The 25603-nt window shown below is 44.3% G+C and overlaps 1 protein-coding gene across 4 annotated transcripts in view; it reads left to right on the top strand.

The window, feature by feature from the left end:
• The window catches only part of FAT3 (FAT atypical cadherin 3), a 668217-nt gene that overhangs the window by 618684 nt on the left and 23930 nt on the right, over positions 1-25603 (top strand). For all 4 annotated transcript variants that reach the window (XM_078433002.2, XM_078433004.2, XM_078433003.2 and 1 more), the window contains 3 exons: positions 8953-9087; positions 11094-11251; positions 18891-19359. In XM_078433002.2, coding sequence (XP_078289128.2) covers positions 8953-9087; positions 11094-11251; positions 18891-19359 — 762 coding nt within the window. The remainder of the gene's footprint in view (positions 1-8952; positions 9088-11093; positions 11252-18890; positions 19360-25603) is intronic.

The raw sequence follows: 25603 nt of genomic DNA on the forward strand, positions 1-25603 counted from the left end.
ATTTTTAAAAAAGTGAGCATTTCCTCAAAGAGGACAGTACATAGTTTCAGGTTCACCTCAGAGCCTCTCCTTACCTTCAAGTCACTCTTACAATTAAGCTGTAAAATAAAATACTGGATTTTAGTAGTAAAAAGCCTTCAAAAGGTTATCTGGTCCAGTCCTATTTTCAGCAGGTGATGGACAATAATCTCCACTTGATAAATGTGGTAGCTCCGTGCCTTGCCCAGGGCCGTAAAGCTGGCGTACTGATACAATAAAGGCTCTTCTTGGACCCCGATTTTATTATCTGCATATTAAGAATAGAAACTCTTCCATTTCTTATGTGAATCATTACCCCAGAGCTATGTGCTCTGTAAGAATACTCAAGTGACCCCATTTTCCCTGGCAGGCTGATCACCAGCCTCATGGTACATCATGAGGGGCATGATACAGGTGCATCATACAGGACATCAGAGGGGCTCTCAGACACCAGCATGTGTGGGGCTTGCCAGAAATGCCCATTGCTGAGCCCCACACTCAGATGTAACAGTAGGTTTCAGTTGGAGCCTGGCAGTCTATATAGACGTAGCCTGGGTGATTCTAATGCTGGTGGTCAGGAAAGCAAACTTGGAGACATCTCACAGCAAGATAAAAGAGGAAAATTTTCCTGCAGGTTCAGGGGGCAAGCTCTTAGTTAGAAATAGAAATAGCTCTCACTTCTTCTAAAGTGTCCTCTAATAAAAATACAGCAAGAAACTGTTAAGGAAAGCATTAGACATTTGAGGTATTTTCTCATTTATTGGATGGAGAGGTAATTGAATTCAATAAATGCCCCCCCTTAAAACACATGCACACACGCATGCACACACACACACACACACACACACACACGCACAACTAGTATTGACTGTTCATCAGTTTACTCTGGAATCTTGGCAGATACAATAAATGGACTTTTCCACCCCTTGGCGGAATAATTATGATGATAAATAGAGGTAGCTGCCTATTCTGGACTGTGTAGCAATATTTATACAGATCTGGCCTCAATATGCTCCTTCCAACTTCCAACTCATCTTTCTCTCATGCATCTTTTTGGGGGTCCAATTAACAAAATTAGCATCTTGAACCAAAATGCTGAGTTGCTTTAACAAAATGAAAGCAGAGTTGAGGTTTAGTGCCAGAAAGGCTCATTAGATCCCAGCTACTATCTAGCATCACATTTGAACAGGACTTCAAGAGGTATGAAGTCCTGATGTCATGACACGGTTCCTGGTAAACTTTACAAGTTCACGAACAGGGAATGGATGGATGCCCTTGAGCCCCTAGAAGGGAAGCAAGTGGACAGAACACCGGGGACAGTCCACAGGGCTGTGCTGACTGTCTGTTTCTTAAAAATTGCATTGACGTTTCAAAAGTCTGATAGAAAAATCTATCAAAAAGGAGACACTTGTCCAGGAGAGTGGATTCCCTAGGAGAGCAGCAGAGTTTAAGAGCGGGGTGTTGATGGGAGTGACAGCCGGAGCTCCAGGTAAAGCGAAGGGAGCGTCGGCCACAGGGGAATCATGGTACCAGCTACACAGAGTGTGTGCAATGGCAGTCCTGCCCTCAGCCACGGGCTATGGCACTATCACAAGAGCTTGCTCGGCCAGGTGAGAGTGACACCGAAGCACATCATTAACGGTGATGCCCGCTGGGCTAGACCTGAAAGGATGCCTAAAATCAGGTGGGTGTTGGGTAGAGTGCTCCAGGCAGAGGAGCACGAGAGCCGAGGCATGGAGGTGACAAATGGCACAACTGAAGGCAGAGACAGGCGCAACAGCTAGCATTTATTGAGCTGTGACCAGTTACCATGCTGTTTTTCAAACATACATAATTGCATTTAACCCTTATGATAAAGGAAGGGTATTATTAACTTTCCTCAAAAGTGAAGGAAACTGGGGCATCTGGCTGGCTCACTTGGTTGAGCATCCGACTTCTTCAGCTCAGGTCATGCTCTCACGGTCTGTGAGTTTGAGCCCCCACCTGGGGCTCACTGCTGTCAACTCAGAGCCCACTTAGGATCCTCTGTCCCCCTTCTCTCTGCCCCTCCCCCACTTGCGCTCTCTCTCTCTCTCTCTCTCTCTCTCTCAAAAATAAGTAAACATTAAAAAAAAGTAAAAAGAAAAGTGGTATCTTGTTTTAAAAAAAAAACTTAAGGAAACTAAAACTTGGGAAGATCAGTTGACTTTCTCAAAGTCATGGAGCTAATTAAATGGCCATGCCAGGACTCACACCTGGCAGTCTCAAGCCCCGTGCCCTACTACGTCTCCACACTTTTGAAAGGAACTTGAAAGTTCCCAATTCACCCTCCCACCTGTGACAGACATCCTGTTAACTACATTCCTGGCACAGTGATTCAGCCGGCCTCACAAGATGGACCTGAGACAGTCTTTTCCCTTACAATGCACCAGAATCTACCTGCTGGTGATGTCCCCCAGCTTTGTCCATTAGAGCCACACAGAACCTGACCTGTCTGACGCCTCCTATACCAGCTGCCTTCCAGATATTAGAGGGCAGTTGTTATCACCTCCCAAATCCTCTTTTCCTAGACAAAATGCTGAAGTTCCTTTCCTCGCTGAGTGCAAACAAATAGACGCTATAGACAGTTGTAGGGAGTGTAGTTAGGGCCCAGAGGAGGCCCAGATGAGGGAGTCCCCGGTCCTCCTGGAGGAGTCTGTGAAAGGCACTGGAAGCAGTGAAGCTTCTCATGTTGAGTCTTTGCCAGGCAAGCGAGGCTGTGTAAGCAAAGACAGCAGTGAAGAGAAGGGCCCAGAGATTTGGGGCACCGCCCCCCTTTCATTTGCTCATCATTCAGAGAGCAGTAGATCCTTTGCCAGGCCCTGGGCAGGGTGCTGGAGGTATAGTGGTAAGTGAGCCTGGCGTGGTCCCCACCCTCACGGTGCATGGACCCGCAGCCTGCAGGGGACAGACCAGGAGCTCAGCTGGACAGGATGGTGAGGAGTCAGGACAGTCCAGGGGAGGAATGCCTGGTGACAGCCCAAGGAGCCTGTGATAGGCAGTCATAGTAATACGCATCTAATAAGCACAGTAAAATAAAATGACAGAGGCTTCTGTGATGCAATAAGACACTTAAAACATAGCCTTGAAGAGTTTTTAAAAGGCAGAGGAAAAAATCTGAGATTTGGGCTTACACTTGGGCTGGGGTTTGTCAAGGCTCGTTCTCAGAGGAGAAAGCCAGTAGTTCCACCCCAGTGGTTTCAAAGAACTTTCGGTGTAGCCTCTGAATCTTAACGAGGTTCCCCCTGCAAATGGGGAAGTTTCCATTTTCCACTCATAACAGCTGTGTCTCTGCAGAGCCCTCATCTCCAGGACCCTCAAGTTCCAACATGCCAAGAGAGGTTTAGAGGTGTCTACCCTGGTGATGACACCAGCTTCTCCGTGTGTGGATATTCTCTTATATATTCCACCCACACGCAACTGCCCCAGAGAGGATGTCATGAATGAAACTTTGCTCAGCCTTCAGCGAAATCATCCAGAAAACATGGCTGAGCCAAGCAAATGCCATTCCAGATGATTCTGTGCCTGTGGGAGAACCACAAGAGACCACTTTGCATCTAAGACCTCTGGAGAAGGTGTTTTAAAACTTCATGGGGGCCAGTAATTAAGAGGGAAGCTTACTGACTTATGTGGCATTTGCCAAGACATGGCATCTTGGCAAAGTGTGTGAATTCAGGGTGTAGGATGTTTACCATTAGTTACTGGACAGTATAATGAGGCAGAGATGTAAATCAAGAGGTTCAATCTGCTCAAAGTGATGGTGATAGAAATCACAGCTAGACACTGATGTATTAGCTAAAGGCAGAGACTTAACCCAGAGGGTTGTGGGAATACTGGGGAGGCAAGGAGAGAAGAGCCATAAATATGTAGCAAGACCCTCCTAAAACCTCAAGAGGGTCACCTCTCTCCTCTGTGCAGGTCCCAAAGCTCTAAAGCTTCTGCTCAAATGAATGGTATGTTGTCAGCTCTGTAGAAAGTGACCTAAATTTGCACCTGAGCAAGACTTCAGAACGTGGAAACCTCCTTTCAAAGAACAGTCACGTTGTGTGCACATTTCTCCTGCTGGAAAGGCTGTATAGAAAAAATACATCTGCCCACAACAATGTGGCCAAGGGGCTGACCCCACAGTAGCCAGGGACACTGATTAGTAAAAAGCTCCAGGCCTTATCTTATACGCTACTATGCACACAGGGTTTCATATCATCTATCAATTTACAAATCATGAATCTGACCCAAAAAAGACAGCAAGGAAAAGATGACACTTGAGTTCAGGTTTCTGGCATGTGGCTGAGTCAAAACAAGCATCTCCAGTTTTGAGACCTTATAGTAATTTGTTTTTACTTTAAGTTTTTCACAGGGGCACTTGGTTGGCTCAGACGATTGAGCATCTGAGTCTTGTTTTGGTTCAGGTCATGATTTCCTCGTTCATGAGCTGGAGTCCCATGTTGGGCTCTGTGCTGGCAATGCGGAGCCTGCTTGGGATTCTCTGTCTCCTTCTTTCTCTACCCCTCCCCTGCTCACACACACACACACACACACACACACACTCTCTCTCTCTCTCTCTCTCTCTCAAAATAAATACACAGTTTTTAAAAAATTGCTTTCACATACATAAGCCCATTTGAATCTCACAATTCTATGAACGAGTATTATCCTCATTTTTCAGAAAAGGAAATCAAGACTCAGAGAAGTCAAGTGACCTGTTCAGAGCCACACAGTAAATAAGTAGAATAACTGGTCAGAGCCAAAATCCAGGTCTCCTGCTTGTCAGCGCAGACCCTTTCCTGTTGCGCTACACCGGCTTCTTGAGGGGACGTGGGAATGAGGAACAGAGTTTTCTCTGCCTGCTTTATGTTCTCTGAGTTGCTGAAAACATCTGATCCTTCTATCCTGCCCTGACAAGCAACACATGGCATCAGTTGGTTTGATAAAGTGCAACCCTTCTCCCTTCGTGCTCACTCTGGCACGAAACTGATGGATGCCTCGAGATGCAGAACATGTGGGTCTACAGCCCCCACCCACCCAAGCTGTCACTGATCACAGCACGAGTTAATTAAACCTGGATTATTTAATGATAGTTAATAAGATAAACTTCCTACCAGAGGCCAGTGGGAACTGACACCGTTGTCTCTTAACTATTACTACGATAAGGCACTCTCTGCCACCAGAATGGGGGTCTTTAAGACTCTTAACAATAGTAGGTGTATGTACTTCCATGAAAGGGGGACGATATAAATGTATTTCTAAAAACAAGTTAACCACTCAGCATCCATCTAAAGTATATAGGATTTTATGTCACTAGAGAATTTAGGGCTTTGTCTGGAAAGAGGGTATTATCCCCAGGAAAGTGTCCCCAGGACCCAAACATACGGGTATACCTGAGGTCAAGGGACACACAACATTGTTCAGAGTTAGCATACAAAGGTCAAGTCCCTCTGACAATATATATGTCAGAAAGGACCTAATTTCTTATCCTTATTGATGGTGAAGAACTACAGTCATTGTACATGGAGAATATTTACTTTGGGGAAACCTCGTTCTCGTAGCTAGAAGTCTGTCTCTGTTTGGAATAGACTGCATTTTGCACACATGCTCACATCTGTCCCTAGCTAAGGAGTACCTTACATCTACACTGACCTCCAGACTCTAATCTGCCTTCCTGCTCTGTGGAGCCACGGGTGAGCAGACGTGCCCTGAGCAGAGGGAACTGACAGCAGCAGCTGGAGCCTGCGTGTTTATGGCTGGGACTTGGTGGGGGAGGCCCCCGAGGGTTTTTAATGCATCAGGAGACAGATCACTTGCCAAGAACTGTCCCTTTTGCCTTAAAAAGCCTACGAAAAATAAAAAGGATGAAAAAGAACCTATCGAAGGCAATGGCTGCTAGAATGAATGGAAATATACTTATTGTACATCTAATATTTATTAGTTTGAGAATGCACATATTATAATACTTAAACTAATGTATTTTTTTATATATCCTCCAGCTAGAGTTTTCATAACGGGCACCGGATCTAACATAACCCATTAATTTAGTGGATGCAGTCAGGTGGGTTCTATGGTTATGACACGAGGAAAGACAAAGAAGCTGTGAGTTTGAACCCCCAGCTGCTGGTCTGAATGGCTTTGTCTTTAACTCAAGATAAGAGATATGGTGACAGAGTAAGAAGCCTGTGCCAGCTACCAGGGCAGGGCTAATAATAGTAAGAGAAAAGGTAAAAAAAAAAAAAAAAAAGTGGAAAAGTACTCAAATGCTGTATTTACTCCAAAATACTGTGTTTAGTTTTTATTATATATGCTTATAGCTGTTTTTTAGAATCTTGGCATAATTCCTGTATTGTCATGGGTCTGAAATTATCTAGCTCTCTTTTGCCCTTTTGAAAGAGTGGCTTTTCATCTGGAGTTTTGATAATTCATGGTTTCTTAGCAATGTGGCCATTGCACTAGAGCAGAAAAGATACGAATGTAGCACAAGTAGCTGTACCTCATCAACATAGAAATTTAGAGGAAGGTTACCCTTTGACTGGCTAAAATAGGACACGGAAAAAGACGTGTCCATGGAATGGGAAGCAACCAATTTCTTAAATACCTAGATTACTGTTTCTATGTCTGATTGGAAGGTGATGCCCAGAGTTACATCTATTCGATGGGATGCATTTTATGTTTCATTTATGCACATTGCCACCTTCATGTGGCCAAGGTTAGCATTGGGCTGAGTTTGCATCTTAGAGCATATACGAACTAGTCAATCAACATTTAGGAGAGACCTGGAAGCGTGCAGGCCATCTGCAACTGAAATGAAGCCAGGCATGGAGACAGCAAAGAGTCAGCTGGCAGAGTTGTGAACTTTTCATGAATGAGCCTTAACGCATGCATGCAGTGAGCCACTAACCATGGCTGGCTCATTCCCTTGAAACACAGTCCCTTGTTACTCGAAGGATGTCATCCTTCAAGCCTGAGTTTAAAATGCTCCCTTCTTTTATTTTTCCTTTAAAGTTTATTTATATTTGAGAAAGAGAGAGAGAGAGAGAGAGAGAGAGAGAGAGAGAGCATGAGCAGAGTAGAGGGAGAGAGAGACACACACACACAAAATCCAAAGCAGGTTCCAGTCTCTGAGCTGTCAGTGCAGAGCTCACGCGGGGTTCAAATCCACAAACTGCAAGATCATGACCTGAGCCGAAGTCGGACGCTTAACAGACTGAGCCACCCAGGCACCCCTAAAATGCTCCCTTCCTTTGTGAGGATTTCTGACATTGTCCTAGGAAACACAATCGTCCCTTCTCTGGTTGCACTCACATGTCACTGTCTAACTGGTTACCTTATGGGATTGTAATCATGTGTTTGCTTGTTGTTTCCTGGAGGGAGGGAGGGGCGGTGTTGTTTCCTTTCATCTTTATATGTGCAGGCTTATCACTTGAATGGCCCTAAAAAATTATTTATTGAATGGATGCACCAAGAATTATAAATTATTTAAAAACTGGTTATCAAAAGCCCTATGAAACAGATCAGAAGGTGATAGGTTGCGTAAATATTGATGCCTATATGGCAGGAGTAAAGATTTCTTGGGACGAAAATAGGACGATGTATTTTGGGGCACTTGTGGCTTTTAGAACCATTTGTAGAGATCATTCCAAATTTTCAGTTAAAAATCCCTTCATCTTCCAAGACTTTGTAAGCTGGCTCGTTGCCACGAGTATGTTTTACGGCTGAGCTCTAAACCAGTGGAAAATAGGATTTATGAATTCTGCATTTGCTGGTGCTACTTTTACTGCTCTTCTGGAAGATTACAGTTTTTAAATGTTTATATGCAGTTAGCATTAAATTTCTGCTTTCTCCTAGACAAAGATAGGACTCTATAATGGGATAATATGCTTAATGATGAGGAAAGAGTTAGGATGGCAGGGAGTAATGGTAATGGGTCAGATCTTCCCGAGGAAAGAAGCTGCTGATGTCCGAACGTTCTTGGTTCGCAGAGGAGTGCTCCTTTTGGCCACTGCTAACCCAGCTGTGGGCGGGTGTTCATTTGTGTCTCCTTATCTAGGGTCCTTTTACCACTTAAACTCTCACTACGTTGAAAGTGGCCTAATGACATTTGAAATATACAAGATTTCTGAAACGTGGATCTTTCAGTGGATCCTTCAGTGGACCTGCACCTGCCATCACCACACTTCTGAAATGACTCACTTGGGTCCTGAATTTTGCCTTAATCAGTTAATCTGCTTTCCAGGATTTTCTTTCTGAGGGATTAACCTTTCATCTCACTGTGCTACGAACATCGAACAGGTAGAAAGCAAGCCTCCTTTGCCAAGGATAATGCAACTGTTTTCAATAGGCGGCAGGGCACATTTACAGCTAATCAATACAATAGCAGGTAGCAGAAGGGATTAGGAAACAATGTGAATTGTGCTTGCCCGGTTTGGAATTAGTCCTACTTTTCTTTAGGAAAGTCTTTTTCTTTCTCCTCTGAAAAGAACAACTAACATTTTCTGAAGTCTACCCCCTAAGTTTTTCAGAGCAGGGAAAGGGCATAGGAGAAATCTAAACTCAGGTGATGCATTCAAGTGGGCACCAGTGTGCAGGACCCGTTCCAGTCAATACTACCGGAGCCCATGTGGTGTGATCTTTTTTCAGCTAAAGTTGGCCCAATTACAACCTTAGCATATTGTAACCTGAAAGGAGGAGCTCTGTGTATTCTCTGCAGCCAGCCTACTTCAGTCTGCCAGTGTGCTTTTGACAGAGGCAGGGACGTTTGACAGGCACTCACACCAGGAAAAGCCCCTCAGGTGCTCCTGCCTCTGGATGGCCTCTTTGCCTCTCAGCTCAGAGCCTGCAGAGTGCAGCTCTTGAACTTTTTCTGCGCTCCCTGGAATGTAGCGTGAGTCCCCGTGTACTGATCATGTGTGTTCCCTTTTGTCACAGGAGGACTGTGCCCGGGGTCCAACGATCCTTGCATGGAGAAGCCATGTCCAGGGGACATGCAGTGTGTCGGTTATGAAGCCAGCAGGAGACCATACCTCTGCCAGTGTCCACCAGGGAAGCTCGGAGAGTGCTCAGGTGCAGAGTGGGGTGGAATGATGAGGGTCTAAATTCATATTCCTGAAGCACTTGCCCTTGAGTAAATTACACTGCCCTAGCCCTTCCTGAAGACATAGCTGTCTGCATGCAACATTTACCTTCAGAATGCACCACAGCTGACATCCACCCTCAAACATACTTGGGATTTATTATAGCTTTGGCCTGTGCTAAGGAAGCATGCAATGACCGTGGACTCCTTGCATAACAGGAAGACCACAACATGTGTTTTCAATCATGTCACATGGATATTAAGAGTGTACAGTGGAAAATAGAAGGCCGTTGGTTAGGCAAAGGAGTCAGAGTATCTGTGGCACGGCCTTCGATGTTCAGAGGGCTGCACAACCCATAGCCACAACACAGAGATCAACAGAAGGTACAGCTGAGCCAGTCCAGTAGATCTTCCATAGAGCAAGCCCAGCCTAGAGCACCAAGTAAGCAGACCTTCCACTGGAAATACATATGATCTACTACATGTCCCCAAAAGGAGAGGTGCTTGCCTCTGTGTCCTGAAGGAAAGAAAGAAAGAGGAAGAGAAAGAGAAAAGAGAGAAAGAAAGGAATGAAGGGAGGGAAGGATGGGCGGAAGGAAGGAAGTGGGGAGAAAGGAAGGAAGGAAGGAAGAGAAAGAAAAAAAGAAAGAGGAAGAGAAAGAGGAAAGAGAGAAAGAAAGGAATGAAAGGAGGGAAGGATGGGAGGAAGAAGGAAAGAAGGAAGTGGGGAGAAAGGGAGGGAGGAAGAAATGTATTTTGTTTCTGAATGACCAATAACCCTGTTACCGATTTTCACTCAATTGCAGTACTTTGTTTGATTCACATATTCTCTATCACTTCTAAACTCTATAAAGAACTCTTTTTGGTAGAGGATGTATTTAAAATACAGGCACACTGATACCCTTTTTGGAATCTGAGAAGTATTTATTAACAAACAATTATGCCTACTATGTGCAAAGCACTTTGCTAAGCATTGGGTTTTAGAAATTCATCCTTTGCAAAGAGAAGCACTATTTTCAAAACATGGAAGCCAAAGCTGTTTCACTGTTGATTTCAAGAAAAGAGCTGCCTGTGAATGAAGAGATCACCAGCCTACTTGCCTTTGAGGTCACCTAGGGCTTAGATTTAAAAGATACTTGTGCTGCCCCTCCCCCTGCACCCACCATGTGCACAGAGCAGGTGGGTATGTGGGGTGCCAACAAAGCCAACAAGTGTCCTAGCTTTGGATGTCACTTTCTACCCATATTCCTTCTCCTTTCTCTGTAGAAAACTTTTGACTGTCCATGCTTGTCATCCATCCAGTGTATTTTCACACTTTCCACCTTTCACCCCAGCAAGACAGCTTTTCAGCATTACTTTGCTTGTTAGAACATTAAATTGGAGTCGGTAAAATAGAGGGTGACTGCAGAATTGAGTGATGTGGGTAGGACTGAGGATTCTGAGAAGGGAAGCCTTGAAATTAATGGCCAAAAAGTAGAATTTTAACAGCACATGAATAAGACATCAACTCCCTTCTGTCAACATTAGTGCAAATTATGTAAGTTGGCTATTTGGCATTAGGGTACTCAGGGAATATGGATATTCTTTGAAAAGAATTGTCTTTCCTCTGTTTCATGGAGTGGAAAGTTTTTTGGTATCTAAGTGATTGGTGGTGGGAATGAAGGGGTATCGTTTAATGGTGCTCATTTTACAAAGCAGGAATTGGGACATTAAGAAAATTCAGGATATAGAATTTACCAAGTTTCCCTTGGCATGAGACAAGTAAGGTTTTAGGGTTTTTTTTTTTTTTTTGGTATCTGATGAATTAATATTTTTTTCACATTGGAATTAGAGTGGGGCCTGAAGTGGAGAACCAGTTTTTAATCAAAAAATGCCTTCTCCTCAATGCCTTCATCAACTTCCCATGGTCCTTAATCAACTTGCTTGGTAGTTGTTGGGTGAGTTCACGTTTCTGGATGTTAACAGTAGATATGTCTTCTCATAATGGTCTTTTCAGGGCACACTTCTCTCAGCTTTGCTGGAAACAGCTACATCAAATACCGGCTTTCTGAAAATAGCAAAGAAGAGGACTTTCGGCTAGCTCTGAGGCTGCGAACTCTGCAAAGCAACGGGATTATAATGTACACCAGAGCAAATCCCTGCATAATTCTGAAGGTAATTAAAATGGGTTATCTTTTCCTGCAGTGAGTTCTCATGGTAATGTTTTGGCTCTGGGATTGGGGACTGAAATCTTTTTTGTCTTTTAAGTTCAGAAGACCAGAAAGTGGCTTGAGGGCAAAGAGGAGCAGCAGCAGGACTGGGAAGTGTGCCAACACCCCATTTCCTTTTCTACACCCGGCTTCAGAATTGGCTCTTCGGATACTGGGGCATCTCTCTCTAGAGTGGGTTCAAGGGCTGCCCTTCTTTGAGCCGTAATCAGGCAATAGTTCGTTAGAATGCACTTCCTAATCAATCCCATGGCAGGGGTGGTTTTTTAAAGAGATCAGCTGTGTCCTTTTCTACCATATGGGCCTATCCCCACTGACCCCTGAAGGTGACTTCTGTTCTTACACAGGGAGGAAGTTGGAGATCTAGGGTCTAGAAGGTTCCATATGTCCTATTGTGGCCCAAGCGGCCCAATTTTTAAATCATTCCCAGCCTCAGAAACTCTCCAACGCAGCCAGATTTCCTTTAGAGCAAGTCTGGCATGTGTATGCAGCTCAGAACTTCTGGGGCCTTCATGAAACCGACGACAAGACTAATACTAACAGTGTTTTGTGCCTCATTTGTTTTGATTACAAAGTTAACATAATAATGTATTATATATGATCTTCCCCATCTGATCAAGGAGAGAACAGAGATTCAGAAAGGTTTGGTTCGTTACCCAAAGTTGTTCGGTTAACGAGCGCCGAGGCCTGGACTTGTGTTCCAGTTTCTCTCACCCGGTGCCGTTATTCCGCATGCTCTCTCCAGCTCTCAGTCTTACCGCTCTCATCATTTTATAAAAATTCCACTCTGGGCATCTGTAGATGAGATGGAGCCTTCCAGTATGGGAGGAGGAGGGAGAAGAAGGAGGGAGATGTTTAATCTAACATTGTTTTCACAAGGTCACTTACTAGACCAGCCCGTTGGAAGTACATTCAGAGGCAGATGCAGTCTGACCAGTATGAAGTGCCCATACAAGTGGAAATGGCTGGCATTTTTTTCCTTCCAAGGGTTCTACCAGTAGGCTTAATTGGGATCATGGTGGGCCCTTGTAGCTTCCGTCCTTTGATTGTTTGATAGGTCACATCCAAGTTGATTAGGTGACCCAGGCTTTACTCTGGAGGGAGAAAAGTATGTAGGACATTAAATGCCAGTGGCTTCTCCTGTTACATAGTCTTTTACTTACCTGCTTCTGGTATTGCCAGGCGCTACGTGGTGGCCAGAGGGAGTGAGCAGGGAGTTAGAGTTTAAAAGTTGGCTACTTTCATAGGGAATCCCCCATTATCTGTACACATTCAACTGAGAGAATGATTTCAGCTCTGGGAGAAAAAAAAAGCAGTGTTTTTAAAGAAAACAAGAGAAGCAAAGGATGCAGTTTTAGCAAACAGTGAATTCAAATCCGATATTCATGGTGGAAGAAGAAAAATTCAAAGACCTAAGTCCTATCTTTACAACCTTCTGGCCTCTGAAGCAAACTGCCTTGGGTCAGTAGATCATTGTCTTTATTTTATTTTACTTTACTTTATTTTATTTTATTTTATTTTATTTTATTTTATTTTATTTTATTTTGTTTTTTATTTTTATTTTATTTATTATTTTTACTGAGAAAGAGAGGGCACAAGTGAGTGAGGGTGGAGAGAGAGAGAATCCCACAAGGCACAGAGAGAAAGAGAGAGAGAGAGAAACGGGGCTCGAGCTCTCCGGATACAGGATGCAGGGCTCAAGTTCTCCGGATGCGAGACTCATGCTCACCATATGTGGGGCTCAAGTTCACGGGATATAGAGCTCAAGCTCACCAGGTGCAGAACTCGAACTCATGAATCACTGAAGTCAGATGCTAAACCAACTGAGCCACCCAGACACCCAGTAGATCACTTTCTAAATAGCCCTGAGAGGTGGGGTTTTGTATCATTGCTGGGAAAGTGCTCTGCCCATCCAGAGGTACCAACTACCAGGAGCTCAGCTTAGGTGCCTCTGACCTTCCTGTCCTCCTTCAAGCTCTAACAGGACTCGTGAATTCAGAACATCCTTATGAGGCAAATACTTTCTATTAGCAAATCTCTTATATAGCATTAAATTTGAGAGAGAACAAAAATATTGGGCCTGAATGGCTTGATCCTAAAATGGAGCTTGTCATTTGACACTTCACTGGCAAATGTCTAAAATGTGCAGATCCCTGGGGATGGGAAAGAAGAATAATTAAACCTTTTAGGCAGCTCTAGCTCCTAAGGTATATTGTATTTCATGAAACAAGCGTGTTTCTGAAAGTTGTGTAAATTGAATCTCTGTAAATGGAATTCTAATAAACTATGGATGGTTGCTATTTGAAGGAACCCTTCCATTAATCCCTTTGTGATGTGACTAATCACCCCCAATCTGTCTGTTCGGTAAGTTTGCTTTTCCTATGTCGAGTTTGCCTACAGCAGGACACAGCTGTACTGAACTATTGAAGATACTCTACAGTCGCCAGGAATATCCACTTAGGGGATTTGAATCTGTTTGCTTAACATTTCCAGCCTCATGCAAGATTTAATTTCATTGGCTTTAGGTACAGTATGTGCCTTGTACTTAGGTTCAACGACTACACTGAAAAGCTTTGTTTAAATTGTACCTCTTGGTTGTTTATATTTTCCCAGTTAGAGCACATTCTTTAAAAAGTACTTGAGACAATCAATAGGGGTGAAGGGCATCCCTTGAAGACAGTCAAAGAATTGCATTGGGATCTCAAGAATTGAAAATGTTCATGGACAAGGGGCACCACAGTCTCTTAGCAGCAATAAAGGTGCTCATTCTTCTGTTGACCAGTGATACCCTGTCTTCTTCCAAAAGAGATTCTAGGCTTACCATAAACACCAAAATGCAATAATCTCAGAGCACTATTAATATGAAAATGAAAGGTTAAGACCCAACCAATGAAGTGAGGAAGAGCAGAATATCATCACTGAAAACTCTAGACCAAGGGTTGCTATATCAGTTGAACACCAATCATGACTCTGAATTTTTTGACAGCCAAATAAAGAATAAAAATGGTGGGACAGGTTCTCTGACTCTCCTCAATCCTGTAAAGAAACATGTCAGATCACCAGGAGAGATTTGTAACTTTTTCCATATATCAGTCTTTCGGGTCCCATATTATAGCAAAGCACAAGAATCCTTGCTTGTTAATCTAAAAATGTCATTATTTCATTTTGTGGGGAAGAGATGACACATGGCTTTATTTTGATGGTTCTCAGACATGGCTAGCTTAAAACTCCAGGAATGAAAGGAAGATGGTCAGCTTAAAATTCCAGGAATAAGAGGAAGATAAAAAAGCTCATTTGGTTTGTAAAACAGCCCACTTGGAGTGACCAGATCTTTCCAACATAAAAAAGTAACAAAGAAGTTCCCACAAGATTCTCAAGTTTCAAGGATCTGTGTAACAGTATCACTGAGAAGTGAGTCAAGTTATAATAATTGCAGTATAATGGTAATAAAATACCTAAAAGTTTACCAAGTACTTTACAAAATACATACATGTGTTTTCATCCTCACTCTCTTGTGCCTAGATATGAATGCCTACTTTTTTTGCCTGTGAGGAAACAGGTTCAGAGAGAATCAGTGGCCTTGCCGGAACATAGCTGGTCAGCAGTGGATCTGGCCTTCTGAAGAGGCAAGCCACTCAGGAGTACGACAGGTGTTTATTAAAAGAAGAAATTTGGAGGGCTGGGATGATAATTTATTTATTCACCTAAGGTATAAATCTTGAGCTAGATAGCAATTGATGGCTATCAATAGATAGCCTTGAAAATAAGTTTTCAAAAAGTTCCCTTTACAAAGAATATTTAATAACCTTCTTACAAGTTTGGGGATGTTAGTGCATTTGCTAGAGCCACACCAAGGATCTGAAGCAGTAACACTTTGTGCCATTGTTTATACTTTTTTACTCAAAATCCTACTTTCCCACAAGATGACTTCTATTTTTTTTTTTTTTTGGTTGTTTTTTTTTTTTTTTTTTTTTTAATTTGAGAAAGAGAGAGAGTGTGGAAGCGGGGGAGAAGGGCAGAGGGAGGGAGAGAGAGAGAATCCCAGGCAGAAGGAGGGAGAGAGAGAATCCCAGGCAGAGGGAGGGAGAGAGAATCCCAGGCAGGCTCTATTCTCAGCAGAGCCCAATGCGGGACGCAATCCCATGACCCTGGGATCATGACCTGAGCCAAAATCAAGAGTCAGATGCTCACCCAATTAAGCCACCCAGGCACCCCCCTACAAGATGACTTCTTACAGCTCTGATATCTTGTCTTCTAAGCCCCAACCCCAAGCCACTCAAGATCCAGGTTAAAGCACATCACTGATTTCAGACAAAACTGAGAAGCTAAATATCTTTCCCTGCTCTCTGAATTATGCATTTCATTGAACAAATTGCCCACCTGCCTCCCCCAACTCAGCACATCATTTCAGATCATTTGTGTAGATTTTTTTTTTACAGTTTCATGCACAGTGCAATTTCTATTAAAATATCTTACTCTCTTCTGCCCTTCTCTTGCTTGCACGTGCACATGCTCTCTCTCGAAAAGAAATAAATGAAAAAAGAAAAAAAAAGCTTGCCCTCTGATTTGAAAAAGCTTTGTCCTCTTAAAAGAGAGATCCTTTCAAACTGGGTAAACCCTATTCTGAAGACAGAGAAAAACTAAATATGATGAGAGCATGAGTTTCCAGTATGAATGGACTCAGACATGAAAGTGTTCTCTTACAAAAAAAAAAAAAAAAAAAAAGAAAGAAAGTGTTTTCTTCTCTCCCCGGCATAATATGCCTGTGAGATAGGAAAAGATGAACTTTTGCAAGGTAGCCTTTGATTATCAGCACTCTAGTGTGTCGTCTAAACAAGGCTTATAATTCCAAACGCCTAGAATTTTGAGGCTACAAATCGCTTTTGTTTTCAAAAGGCTAAGGATGATGTAGGCACCTGGCTTTCTCTTCATTCAGCAGCTCGCTGCTGTTATTTTTTTTTCAACAGAAAAGAAAACTGTACTCAGTTTAGTACAGTTTAACTGTACTGTTAGTATGGGATCGTTTTCTGTTCCTTAGTTAAAGAACTTTGATGTACCTGAGTACATTAGAGCTATAATGCTTCTCCCAGATGAATTTGCAACCTGGTTATTATCCCAAGAGGTAGGGAGTAGGGTTGGGGAGGGGAATGGACTGAGTAACATATTAATTGAAGATATCCTTTTATAATATCTTAGATGAATTGCACCCTCACCACCAGATTTTCCTTGATAGTCTGGGGACACCACTTTGTAGCCACAGAGCATCACGGCAGCTGGACTGTGCCGGAAGAAGGAAGTCCCCAAAGTCGCATTTGATCATTTTATTACTTACATTGAAATAAAAATATGGATATTACCCAGGAGTTGTTACTGAGCAAGTATGCTGGTATGATTTACAATATCCATTCAGTCCATTTTGTTGAACCAAAAAAATGACCAAGGCAACAGCACAGATTACATATGAAAGCTCTCTGAAAAGAAATAAATATCTGTCTCCAGTCTTTTTCCACTTCTTTATCCACTTGTGTTTCTGAGTGGAGTACGCACGTATGTGTAGCTAACCATTCTAGAGTGGACATGGTCTCCTATCGCTGTTCTCCACAGAAGGGGTCCCAGGCCCAGAGAGGCCAGCTGGTTCTCGCCAGGCTACATGCCAAAGCCTGAGTTAGAGTCCTCATTCACAAATACCCAGGGCTCAGGGGATAAATTCACACTGCCCCCTGACTTCCACATACACATGGTTCCGTGGTGTAAACTTTCTATGCAGGAAGAGAGGGTGCCAGAGAGTCCACAGAGGCAGAAAGGAGAGTCCCTTAGAATCAGTTGTCTGTGGAACACAACGAAGCACAGGTAGAGAAATACCCATTTGTGAGAATGAGTGATACCGTGAAAACCCCCATCAGGCTGTCCTAGGTCAAACACACTTTGGAAAGAGTGGGTGAGTCTGTTTCTGTGCATCAGTTTGACACTTATGCCTCCTTAGCTCTTAGAGACCTGGAAGGTCTGTCTTCCCTTCCCTTCCCTTCCCTTCCCCTTCGCTCTCTCTACAAGTTTGTGTTCTCTGCCCGGGTTTTGGGAGAAGACCAACGTCAGCAGATCCTAAATAAAGGCCAGCTGCCTTTGCATGTCTCAGACGCCAGCCTCCACAAGACCTTTTTGCTGGGTCACACACAAAGGCCAGAAAAAGGACTTTTATTTCAGTCTCGGGAGGTGAATCCTTTCAGGGCGCAGTATCGGTTTGTCATGAGGACGGGGGTCCAGCATCATTCCCTGGATCCTCAAGCCACCTTGCATTTCTGAGAAATGCAGATGAGGGTGGACGACGGGGTTCACAGACTGGCCTGTGTCCTCAGCAACAGTGGAACCTGGGTCTCCATGGAGGACCAGTCCCTGGCCAACGGCTCTTCACCAGCCACCATATTCAATAACCCACACTTCCTCCCTGACTTTGATGTCCCCTTCCAGTTAGTTGGCCTCCCGGAACCGACTTGGATGCCCTCCCTGCACCAGTGCAATCAAAGAAGCAGGCAGGTCTCTGTTGTAGCTGACCCTAGACCAGGGGCTGGGAATAGTTAACCAGAAAATCCTTGTGGAAAGCCAGATGTCATTGAACACATGTAGCTATATTCTAAGCAAATGGCCAAACCCTGAGCACTTTGTGAGGTAATCTTAACTTAAATGATGAGCAGCAGTCCTAAAGAACTGTTTTAATGACAGGCAAGTGTGTAGGGGCTCCTGGGTGGCTCAGTCGGTTGAGTGTCTGACTTCAGCTCAGCTCACGATCTCACAGCCTGTGAGTTCGAGCCCCACGTCGGGCTTTGTGCTGACAGCTTGGAGCCTAGACCCTGCTTCAGATTCTGTGTCTCCCTCTCTCTCTGCCCCTCCCCCGCTCTCTCTCTCTCTCTCTCTCAGTAATAAATAAACAATAAAAAATGTTTAAAAAAAAGAGTATGCTAGTATTTAATATAGAAGGGTTTTAAAATCTTAATTATGGATGGAGCTGGGAAGTAGATCTTTAATTTCTACCTGGCCTCTTCCTCTCTCCTATAGCACACTCAGACTTACTTGTGGAATATATACATATTTCTATGCTTATTTGATTTATGGCAATCTGCCCCCTAAAACATAAGCCCCAAGAGGTCAGAGGTAGTAACTCTTTCTGCTCATGGTGGTCTCCAGAGCGCTTAGAATACTGCCTAGCAGATGTTCAATAAACATCTGTAAATAAATATAGAGTTTACAGAAATCATTCCTGTGGTGGTAATAACTAAGAAGGGTGCAGGGAATAAACAGACCCCTCAACAAGATATTGCTGTGAGATTCCGAAGGGCAGAGGTCCAAAGAATATGAACAGTCTGAAATATAATTGTGGATTTGTGCAGCTGTGCTCATGTTACTAGTTGCAAGATTTGTGACATTTCAGGCATGCATTTGCATGGCATATAATGGGTAGAGATCAGACCGTACTAGATTTATGAGTGGATCAAAAGCACTGTCCATCCTAGAGCCTTCCTGGGAACAGGGTGTGCGGGAATGTATTGCCAGATGCATACTAAAAAGCGCTCCCGTGCTCGTTCCCCACGCAGATCGTGGACGGCAAGCTGTGGTTCCAGCTGGACTGTGGCAATGGCCCGGGAATCTTGGGCATCTCGGGCCGCGCCGTCAACGATGGGAGCTGGCACTCGGTCTTCCTGGAGCTCAACCGCAACTTCACGAGCCTGTCCCTGGACGACAGCTACGTGGAGCGGCGTAGGGCGCCCCTCTACTTCCAGACGCTGAGCACCGAGAGCACCATCTACTTCGGGGCGCTGGTGCAGGCGGATAACATCCGCAGCCTGACCGACACGCGGGTCACGCAGGTGCTGAGCGGCTTCCAGGGCTGCCTGGACTCGGTGGTGCTGAACAACAACGAGCTGCCGCTACACAACAAGCGCAGCAGCTTTGCGGAGGTGGTGGGCCTGACCGAGCTAAAGCTGGGCTGCGTGCTCTACCCCGACGCCTGCGAGCGCAGCCCGTGCCAGCACGGGGGCACCTGTACCGGCCTGCCCTCCGGGGGTGAGTGCACTGCACCCAGGCACCTGCCGGGCGGGCAGAGGGGCTGGACGACCCGGGAGGGACTCCCTTTGACAGGCATAACCTACTCCTCAGTGACAGTATTCACCCAAGATGCTGGCCAACCTTCCTACTCCTCTTTCGGAAGGTCCGGGAGCTTGGCAATTATAGGAGCGTGCGGTTTAACGCTTTTGCAGCAACCCACAGACACCGGGCGGTGACCTCAGGAGTCCAGAGATGCTATCACGGCTGCCCCCTCCCCTGGGCCCTCCACACTCTTCCAGGCCTGGGGAGGACTAGGACCCCCTTTTAAGTATTTGCCCCCTGGAACCAGCTGTGTGTCACTGGAGAATGACTGGCTGCAGTCTGAGTCACTGACATCCCCACACAATCCTTTGTCGCTCAGACATACGACTTCACTAGAAACCAAAGGGAGGGAAGAGTGGAACCCACCACTCCAGAAATGGAAATACAGTGGCGATGTTTTGGAGCATGCCTTTAAAATATGTGTATTGAGGGGCACCTGGGTGGCTCAGTCGGTTAAGCATCTGGCTCTTGGTTTCGTTTCAGGTCATGATCTCACGGTTTCGTGGGTTCGAGACCCACATGGGGCTCTGCGCTGACAGCACAGAGCCAGCTTGGGATTCTCGTCTCCTCTCTCTCTCGCTCTCTGCCCCTTCCCCACTCGTGCTGTCTCTCTCTCAAAATAAACTTAAAAAATATATTTTTTAAATAAATTAAAAATGTGTATTAAAAATAAATCTAGTGGCACTTCTATAAAGGGGTAGAAAGGAATAAAGAAAGGGCACTTTACATGAACTCTCAGGGCAGAAAAACAGTCAGTGACGCCATGATGATTTACCCCAATAATTTTTCCCCCAAAACATATATCACGGAAAAGAAAGAACAGGGTAGGTCAAGAAGGCGGGGGAAGGGTACTGAATGTTTCTAACATTTCTAATGTTTCTCCAGGCCTGGGAGTCTGAAAATGAAAGCGTCCCTGACTTCCCCAGATGTGGTCTCTGTGCTAACATAAACTAGGTCAGGCACTCGGCGAGTCGAAGGCTCGCCTTCCAATAGCCCAGCCACCGATCACACTTCAGCTCCTTTGCAGAGTCTCTCAGCAGTAGTGTGATTAGCAAATTTAAACCTTCCTCACAAATCACTTAGAGATTCTGCTGTGTGCATTACCATCTAATGTTCGTGAAGCCCAACTCCAAATTTAGAGTCCATTTTATTATTAGAATGTTATAAACTGTCCATGAAATGATGCACTGCCGAAATACAGACACCAAAGTTATTTAGACTTGCATATGTTACTGCCACAATGAGGGCCAAGTGCCCTGGGGGGAAATTTCTGCCGTCTCGATTTAAGAAATCTATTTGCTGTTTTTACTGTCTCAGCAGTATATGTAAATAAAGGGTTGTTATGGTGCCATAATTCCCGAATGATGGGCAGTAACTATACTTCAGTGGTTCTATAAACCAGCCCATTATGACAAGTCATGGCCAGTTTTTCACCAGGCAAAACAATTCTGCTAGTATGAGCCATCCACGATATATAAAAGGAGCATATAATTAAATTGGGTTGAAATAGAACACCACTCCATGTCAAATGCTGGGTACATAGCCACAAATTGTAACATACTTTTAACGATGGCAGGACATTGTTTTTGCTGGCAAAGCTATGGGCTTCCACGATAGGTTATCTTTAAAATAATAATAATCACTGTATTAAGGAAAAAGACTAAGGAATCTTGCTCTTCAGCGTGCATTTTAATTGCCTCAAATCGGTGAGCTAAATATTCTGTGCAGGTATGTTAATTAAGTGAGTGTGACTCATACCAGCACAGATTTCCTCTACTTTTTTTTTAAAGGTTTACTTATTTTTGAGAGAGAGAGAGAGAGAGAGCACATGGGGGAGGGGCCGAGAGAGGGGAACAGAGGATCTGAAGTGGGCTCCTTGCTGACAGGCTGACAGCCACAAGCCCAACGGGAACCCACGAGATCATGACCTGAGCTGGAGTCTGATGTTCAACTGACTGAGCCACCCAGAAACCCCTCTTCTAGTTTTTAATCTCTTTTAGTTTAACCAGATTTCAGCACTGAGGACCCACCTGCTGTATACTTTTCACATGGCCTAAAGAACTTGCTTTCCTCTCCCCAGAAGCCCAACCTGGCCTACAGGTTACATTCTCTCTCATACTCCTCTTTGTCCCCTGCTCCCCACTTGGCCCATGACTGGGGTTGAGATTGCGATTCCACGACAGGTGCTCTTTCTTCCAAGGTGACAGAGCCGTTCAGCAGTGCAAGTCTCCTTTGAACATGGAAGCTCACGTTTTTCTAAAACAGAGAAAGTATCTTTCTTCATCTCCTCATCTAGGCACCTCTTCTCTCAAGCTTACTATACCCGTGGAGTTGTGGAGGCCCAGTGGCTCTTACCTCAGCAACCGCCAGGGCATGGTCCAAATGTAGCCATCCGGGGGGTCTCATGCAAAGCAGTACCGAACCTAGGGCCAACAAACTTCTCACCATTCACCGGGAAATCCAGGAAGTGGGTTTTTGTTGCTTCCCTGGGGAATCAAAGGCACAGAATTCCACCTCTGATGTGTGAGGAGGTATTTACCCGCTTCCTGGCTATTAGGATTGAGACCCTGGCTTCTAAGAAAAGAGGAGAGGGAATCCATTTTCTTGCCACCATTATCTGTTCATATCAGAGGAATTTTTGTCTAGGTTCTCGTATCCTCTGCAAATTCCTGAAATTGGTGCCAAATAGTAAGGGGGGATAAAAGCAAGAAAAGAAACAACCAGTAATTTGGCCTTTAACTCATCTGTGAGTCTGCAGCTAATTATAAGGTTATTTAAAAAAAGGGGGGGGGGAAGGGGGAATAATCATCCCAGTTGTGAGTGATGATATAAAAAGAATAAGACTTGAGTCAGAAAGAATATTCATCCCTTGAAGAATTCTCTCTGGCTGCAGGGGTATCTAATCACAGAGAGAATCTTGCTTCCCCAGATCAAAGGCTAAGATGCATGCAGTATTCAAAGAGGGAAATAGGGTTACAGAAAGTAGAGTGAGGTGCTTCAGGTATGCCTCTGTGCAAATGCTGATGACACATTTACTTGACTGGAAGTCTTGCTGCTGTTTGAAGCCCGTAGTCTATGTTGCTCTTAAACTCCGGAATGCATAGTTTATATAATCATCCTCTTGACTATTGAAGAGTGCTGGAGTATTGGTCATTGGCTCTCCTGGTGACAGACTTCGTTCTTCCACTGTGACTCCTCTAGCACATTGTTCCAGAGCCTTCCGAGGTTGTTGGTGTTTTTTTTTTTTTAAGTTTATTTATTTATTTAAGAGAGAGAGAGAGAGAGAGAACGTGCACCTGAGCAAGGCAGGGGCAGAGACAGGGAGAGAGAGAGAATCCCAAGCAGGCTCCATGCTGTCAGTGCAGAATCTGACGTGCGGCTCAATCTCACAAAGCGTGAGACCATGACCTGAGCCAAAATCAAGAGTCAGACGCTTAACTGAGCCACCCAGGCATGCCCAAGCCTTTAGAGTTTTTAAGCAGACAACCCACAGCAAGAGGCATTTTCTTTCAGAGAGGCAGGATTCTGTGCTAACCACCCCCAAACCCAACCAAACCCTCGGTATGAAGTGGCAAGGGAGCCGCGTCTGCTAGCTTGGAATGACATGGTCGGTGGCTTTGACCAGTGTTATAACTCTAGCTGTCCCAAGAGCAAGCCATGGGAACCACAGGGCACTTCGAGCCCAGAACACTAACTTGTAATAAGAGTGTAAATATGACTCTGTAAATCAACCACAGAGGGAAGGCTCTCTCTTGTTAAAGCCTTAAAATTATATGTATTTCATAAACATGAACTGGAAATAGCAACCACTGTGGAGAAGAAGTGGCCTCGTCCCTCTCTGACCCCTGCATTTCCAGACCCAGTGGGTAGGGAGCAACCCACTGAGGACCCACAGTCTGGATGAGGAGTCCTCAGTCCTCCATGCCTTATCCTGTTCAACTCAAGCCCCTTCCTGGAAAAACCTATTTGAAGCTAAGCTATAATTTGGCAAAGCAATGCAGCTAGCCAGGCAGTCACCAGGCCAGGAAGAATCATTCTGTCTGTTTTGCATGAGCTTAGAACCCTAACTCTTAAAGTAAGAAGTTGGTAAAATTTTAAATGGTAAGAGTTACCATTTAATAGACTCTTGCTATGTCTTGGTACTTGCCGACCTTGTAAGTGCTCATGCACTGTGACAATTCTCACAGTGCCCTGGGATCGGTACTGGTCTTCCCTCCTCTTATCCCCATTTTACAAAAACACAGGCCAGAGAAGTTAAGTACCTAGCCCAGCATCACACAGTAAAGTGAGGAAGCCAAGATTTGACCCAGGTTTATGGAACCACCCCTCCCCGCCCCCCGCCAGCCTGTGCTCTTAACCTTTGTTACTTAAAATGTGTTCCAAGAACCAGCAACATTGGCATCACTACAGATGTTAGAAGTGTAGCGTCTCTGATCCCAGCCCAAACCCACTGGATCAAAATCTGTATTTTAACAAGATCTCTAGGTGATGTACTGATATCTTTCTCTGTCTCTGAACTGCTCTTTTTTGTTTGCACGTATCATATATAGTCGTCCTCAAACCCTGAGATGCATCTGTATCACCTAAGGACCTTATTAAAATGAAACCTTGTTATAGAAGAGTCTCTTGATTGTTAAGGGAAAAGGAGAATTTCTGTACTTGCCTCCATCATTTGTTGCCCATGTCAGAGGAGCCTTCTGCTAGATCACTGAATCATATTCACAAGTTCCTAAACTTACTACCAGGAAAAGTTTCTCAGTGAAAGTTTTGGGGGGAAAACACACACACACACACACACACACACACACACACACAAATCTACAAATCAGAATCTCAGAATATGCAAGGGTAGAATTCAGACATCTCTGTGTTTAACAAGACTCCAAGGTACTTCTATGCACATCTGAGTTTGAGAACGACTGACATTTGGGAATCCCAATAACTCTGTATTTGCAGGAATGTGAGTTAGTGAATTCCAGAAGAGTTAAGCAGACATTGGATGTTTAGGAATCGAATGTCAGGTACACAGCCTGCATTTGTTATCATTGTTTTAGTGTAAAGATTGAATTTTGCTCCCCAGATAGTCAGGAGTTTGATGTTACCCTGTACTCCCCTTTGAAGAGAAAAGTGATAGTGTCTATCTACTCCCTCTAAAAAAGTTGCAAGCGACAAGTTCTTGGATGTTGCCAAAAGTTGGCCATAGAAGTGTTTTCAGCAGTAAAGCTGCCCAAGATCTTTTGGGTGGTGTCTTACTGAGTGTTTTGTGTCCTTAACTTGTAAGGGTCTAGATAAACTCAGGCCTTCAAACCTTAAGTAAATTCTGGGGTCCCATTGGTCTCTGTGACCAATGGATTCCCCTTGTGTGGCCACACAGCTGGCTTAAGGGAATTGAACAGGGTTCCTGGATGTGCTCAACCCACTGGCCCACTGAGCAGAGCGGGACAGACAAGGGAGAAGCCAGACTCCCAGTAAATAGACTGGATAAATCTTTTCTAAAGATTTTATTTTTAAGTAATTTCTGCACCCAATGTGAGGTTCAAACTCACAACCTTGAGAGCAAGAGTCACATGCTCTGGCAACTGAGCCAGCCAGGCACCCCTATTGTGGGCATAATTTGACTGAGCTTTGCAGCTGATGGGGAAAAAAATTTTTTTTCTGGGTGACTGTCTTCTAAATACTGAGGTACCTTTTTTTGGTACTTTGGAAAAAACCTTACAGTAACAACATTAATAATGTAGATACTGATAAAAAGGAAAAAAATACCATCAAAACCCTGAAACAGTCAGGTTATGGGCAAACACAAAAGAACATGCTGGAAGGTGAGAATTTACTGGGTGCCTAATGTTGTTAACACACTGCATGTTTCCAGATCCTCAAAGAAAATGTTACAGGCTCAGCCCAATATACAGTGTATGAGATGTGAGCAAGCTTTCCCAGGAAAAGTTACAGGTCTCCCTTCAAAGGTCATTATGTAGAAGAGAAAGAGAAAAGTCAGGTAACTAGAAGTTGAGATGGCAAAGTCCTGACAGAGGCCATGATCTACAACAGGGCTCACCCTGCTTATGATTAGCATCTCATGTGGTAATGCGTCCACCAGTCTTCTCAATACTTCTTGAGATTCACACAGACTAGAAGTTTCAGGACTTCCCAGTATTCAGCC

The sequence above is a fragment of the Panthera onca genome, chromosome D1 (genome assembly GCF_046562875.1).
Source record: "Panthera onca isolate mPanOnc1 chromosome D1, mPanOnc1 haplotype 2, whole genome shotgun sequence".
In the NCBI taxonomy this organism is placed as follows: Eukaryota; Metazoa; Chordata; class Mammalia; order Carnivora; family Felidae; genus Panthera; species Panthera onca.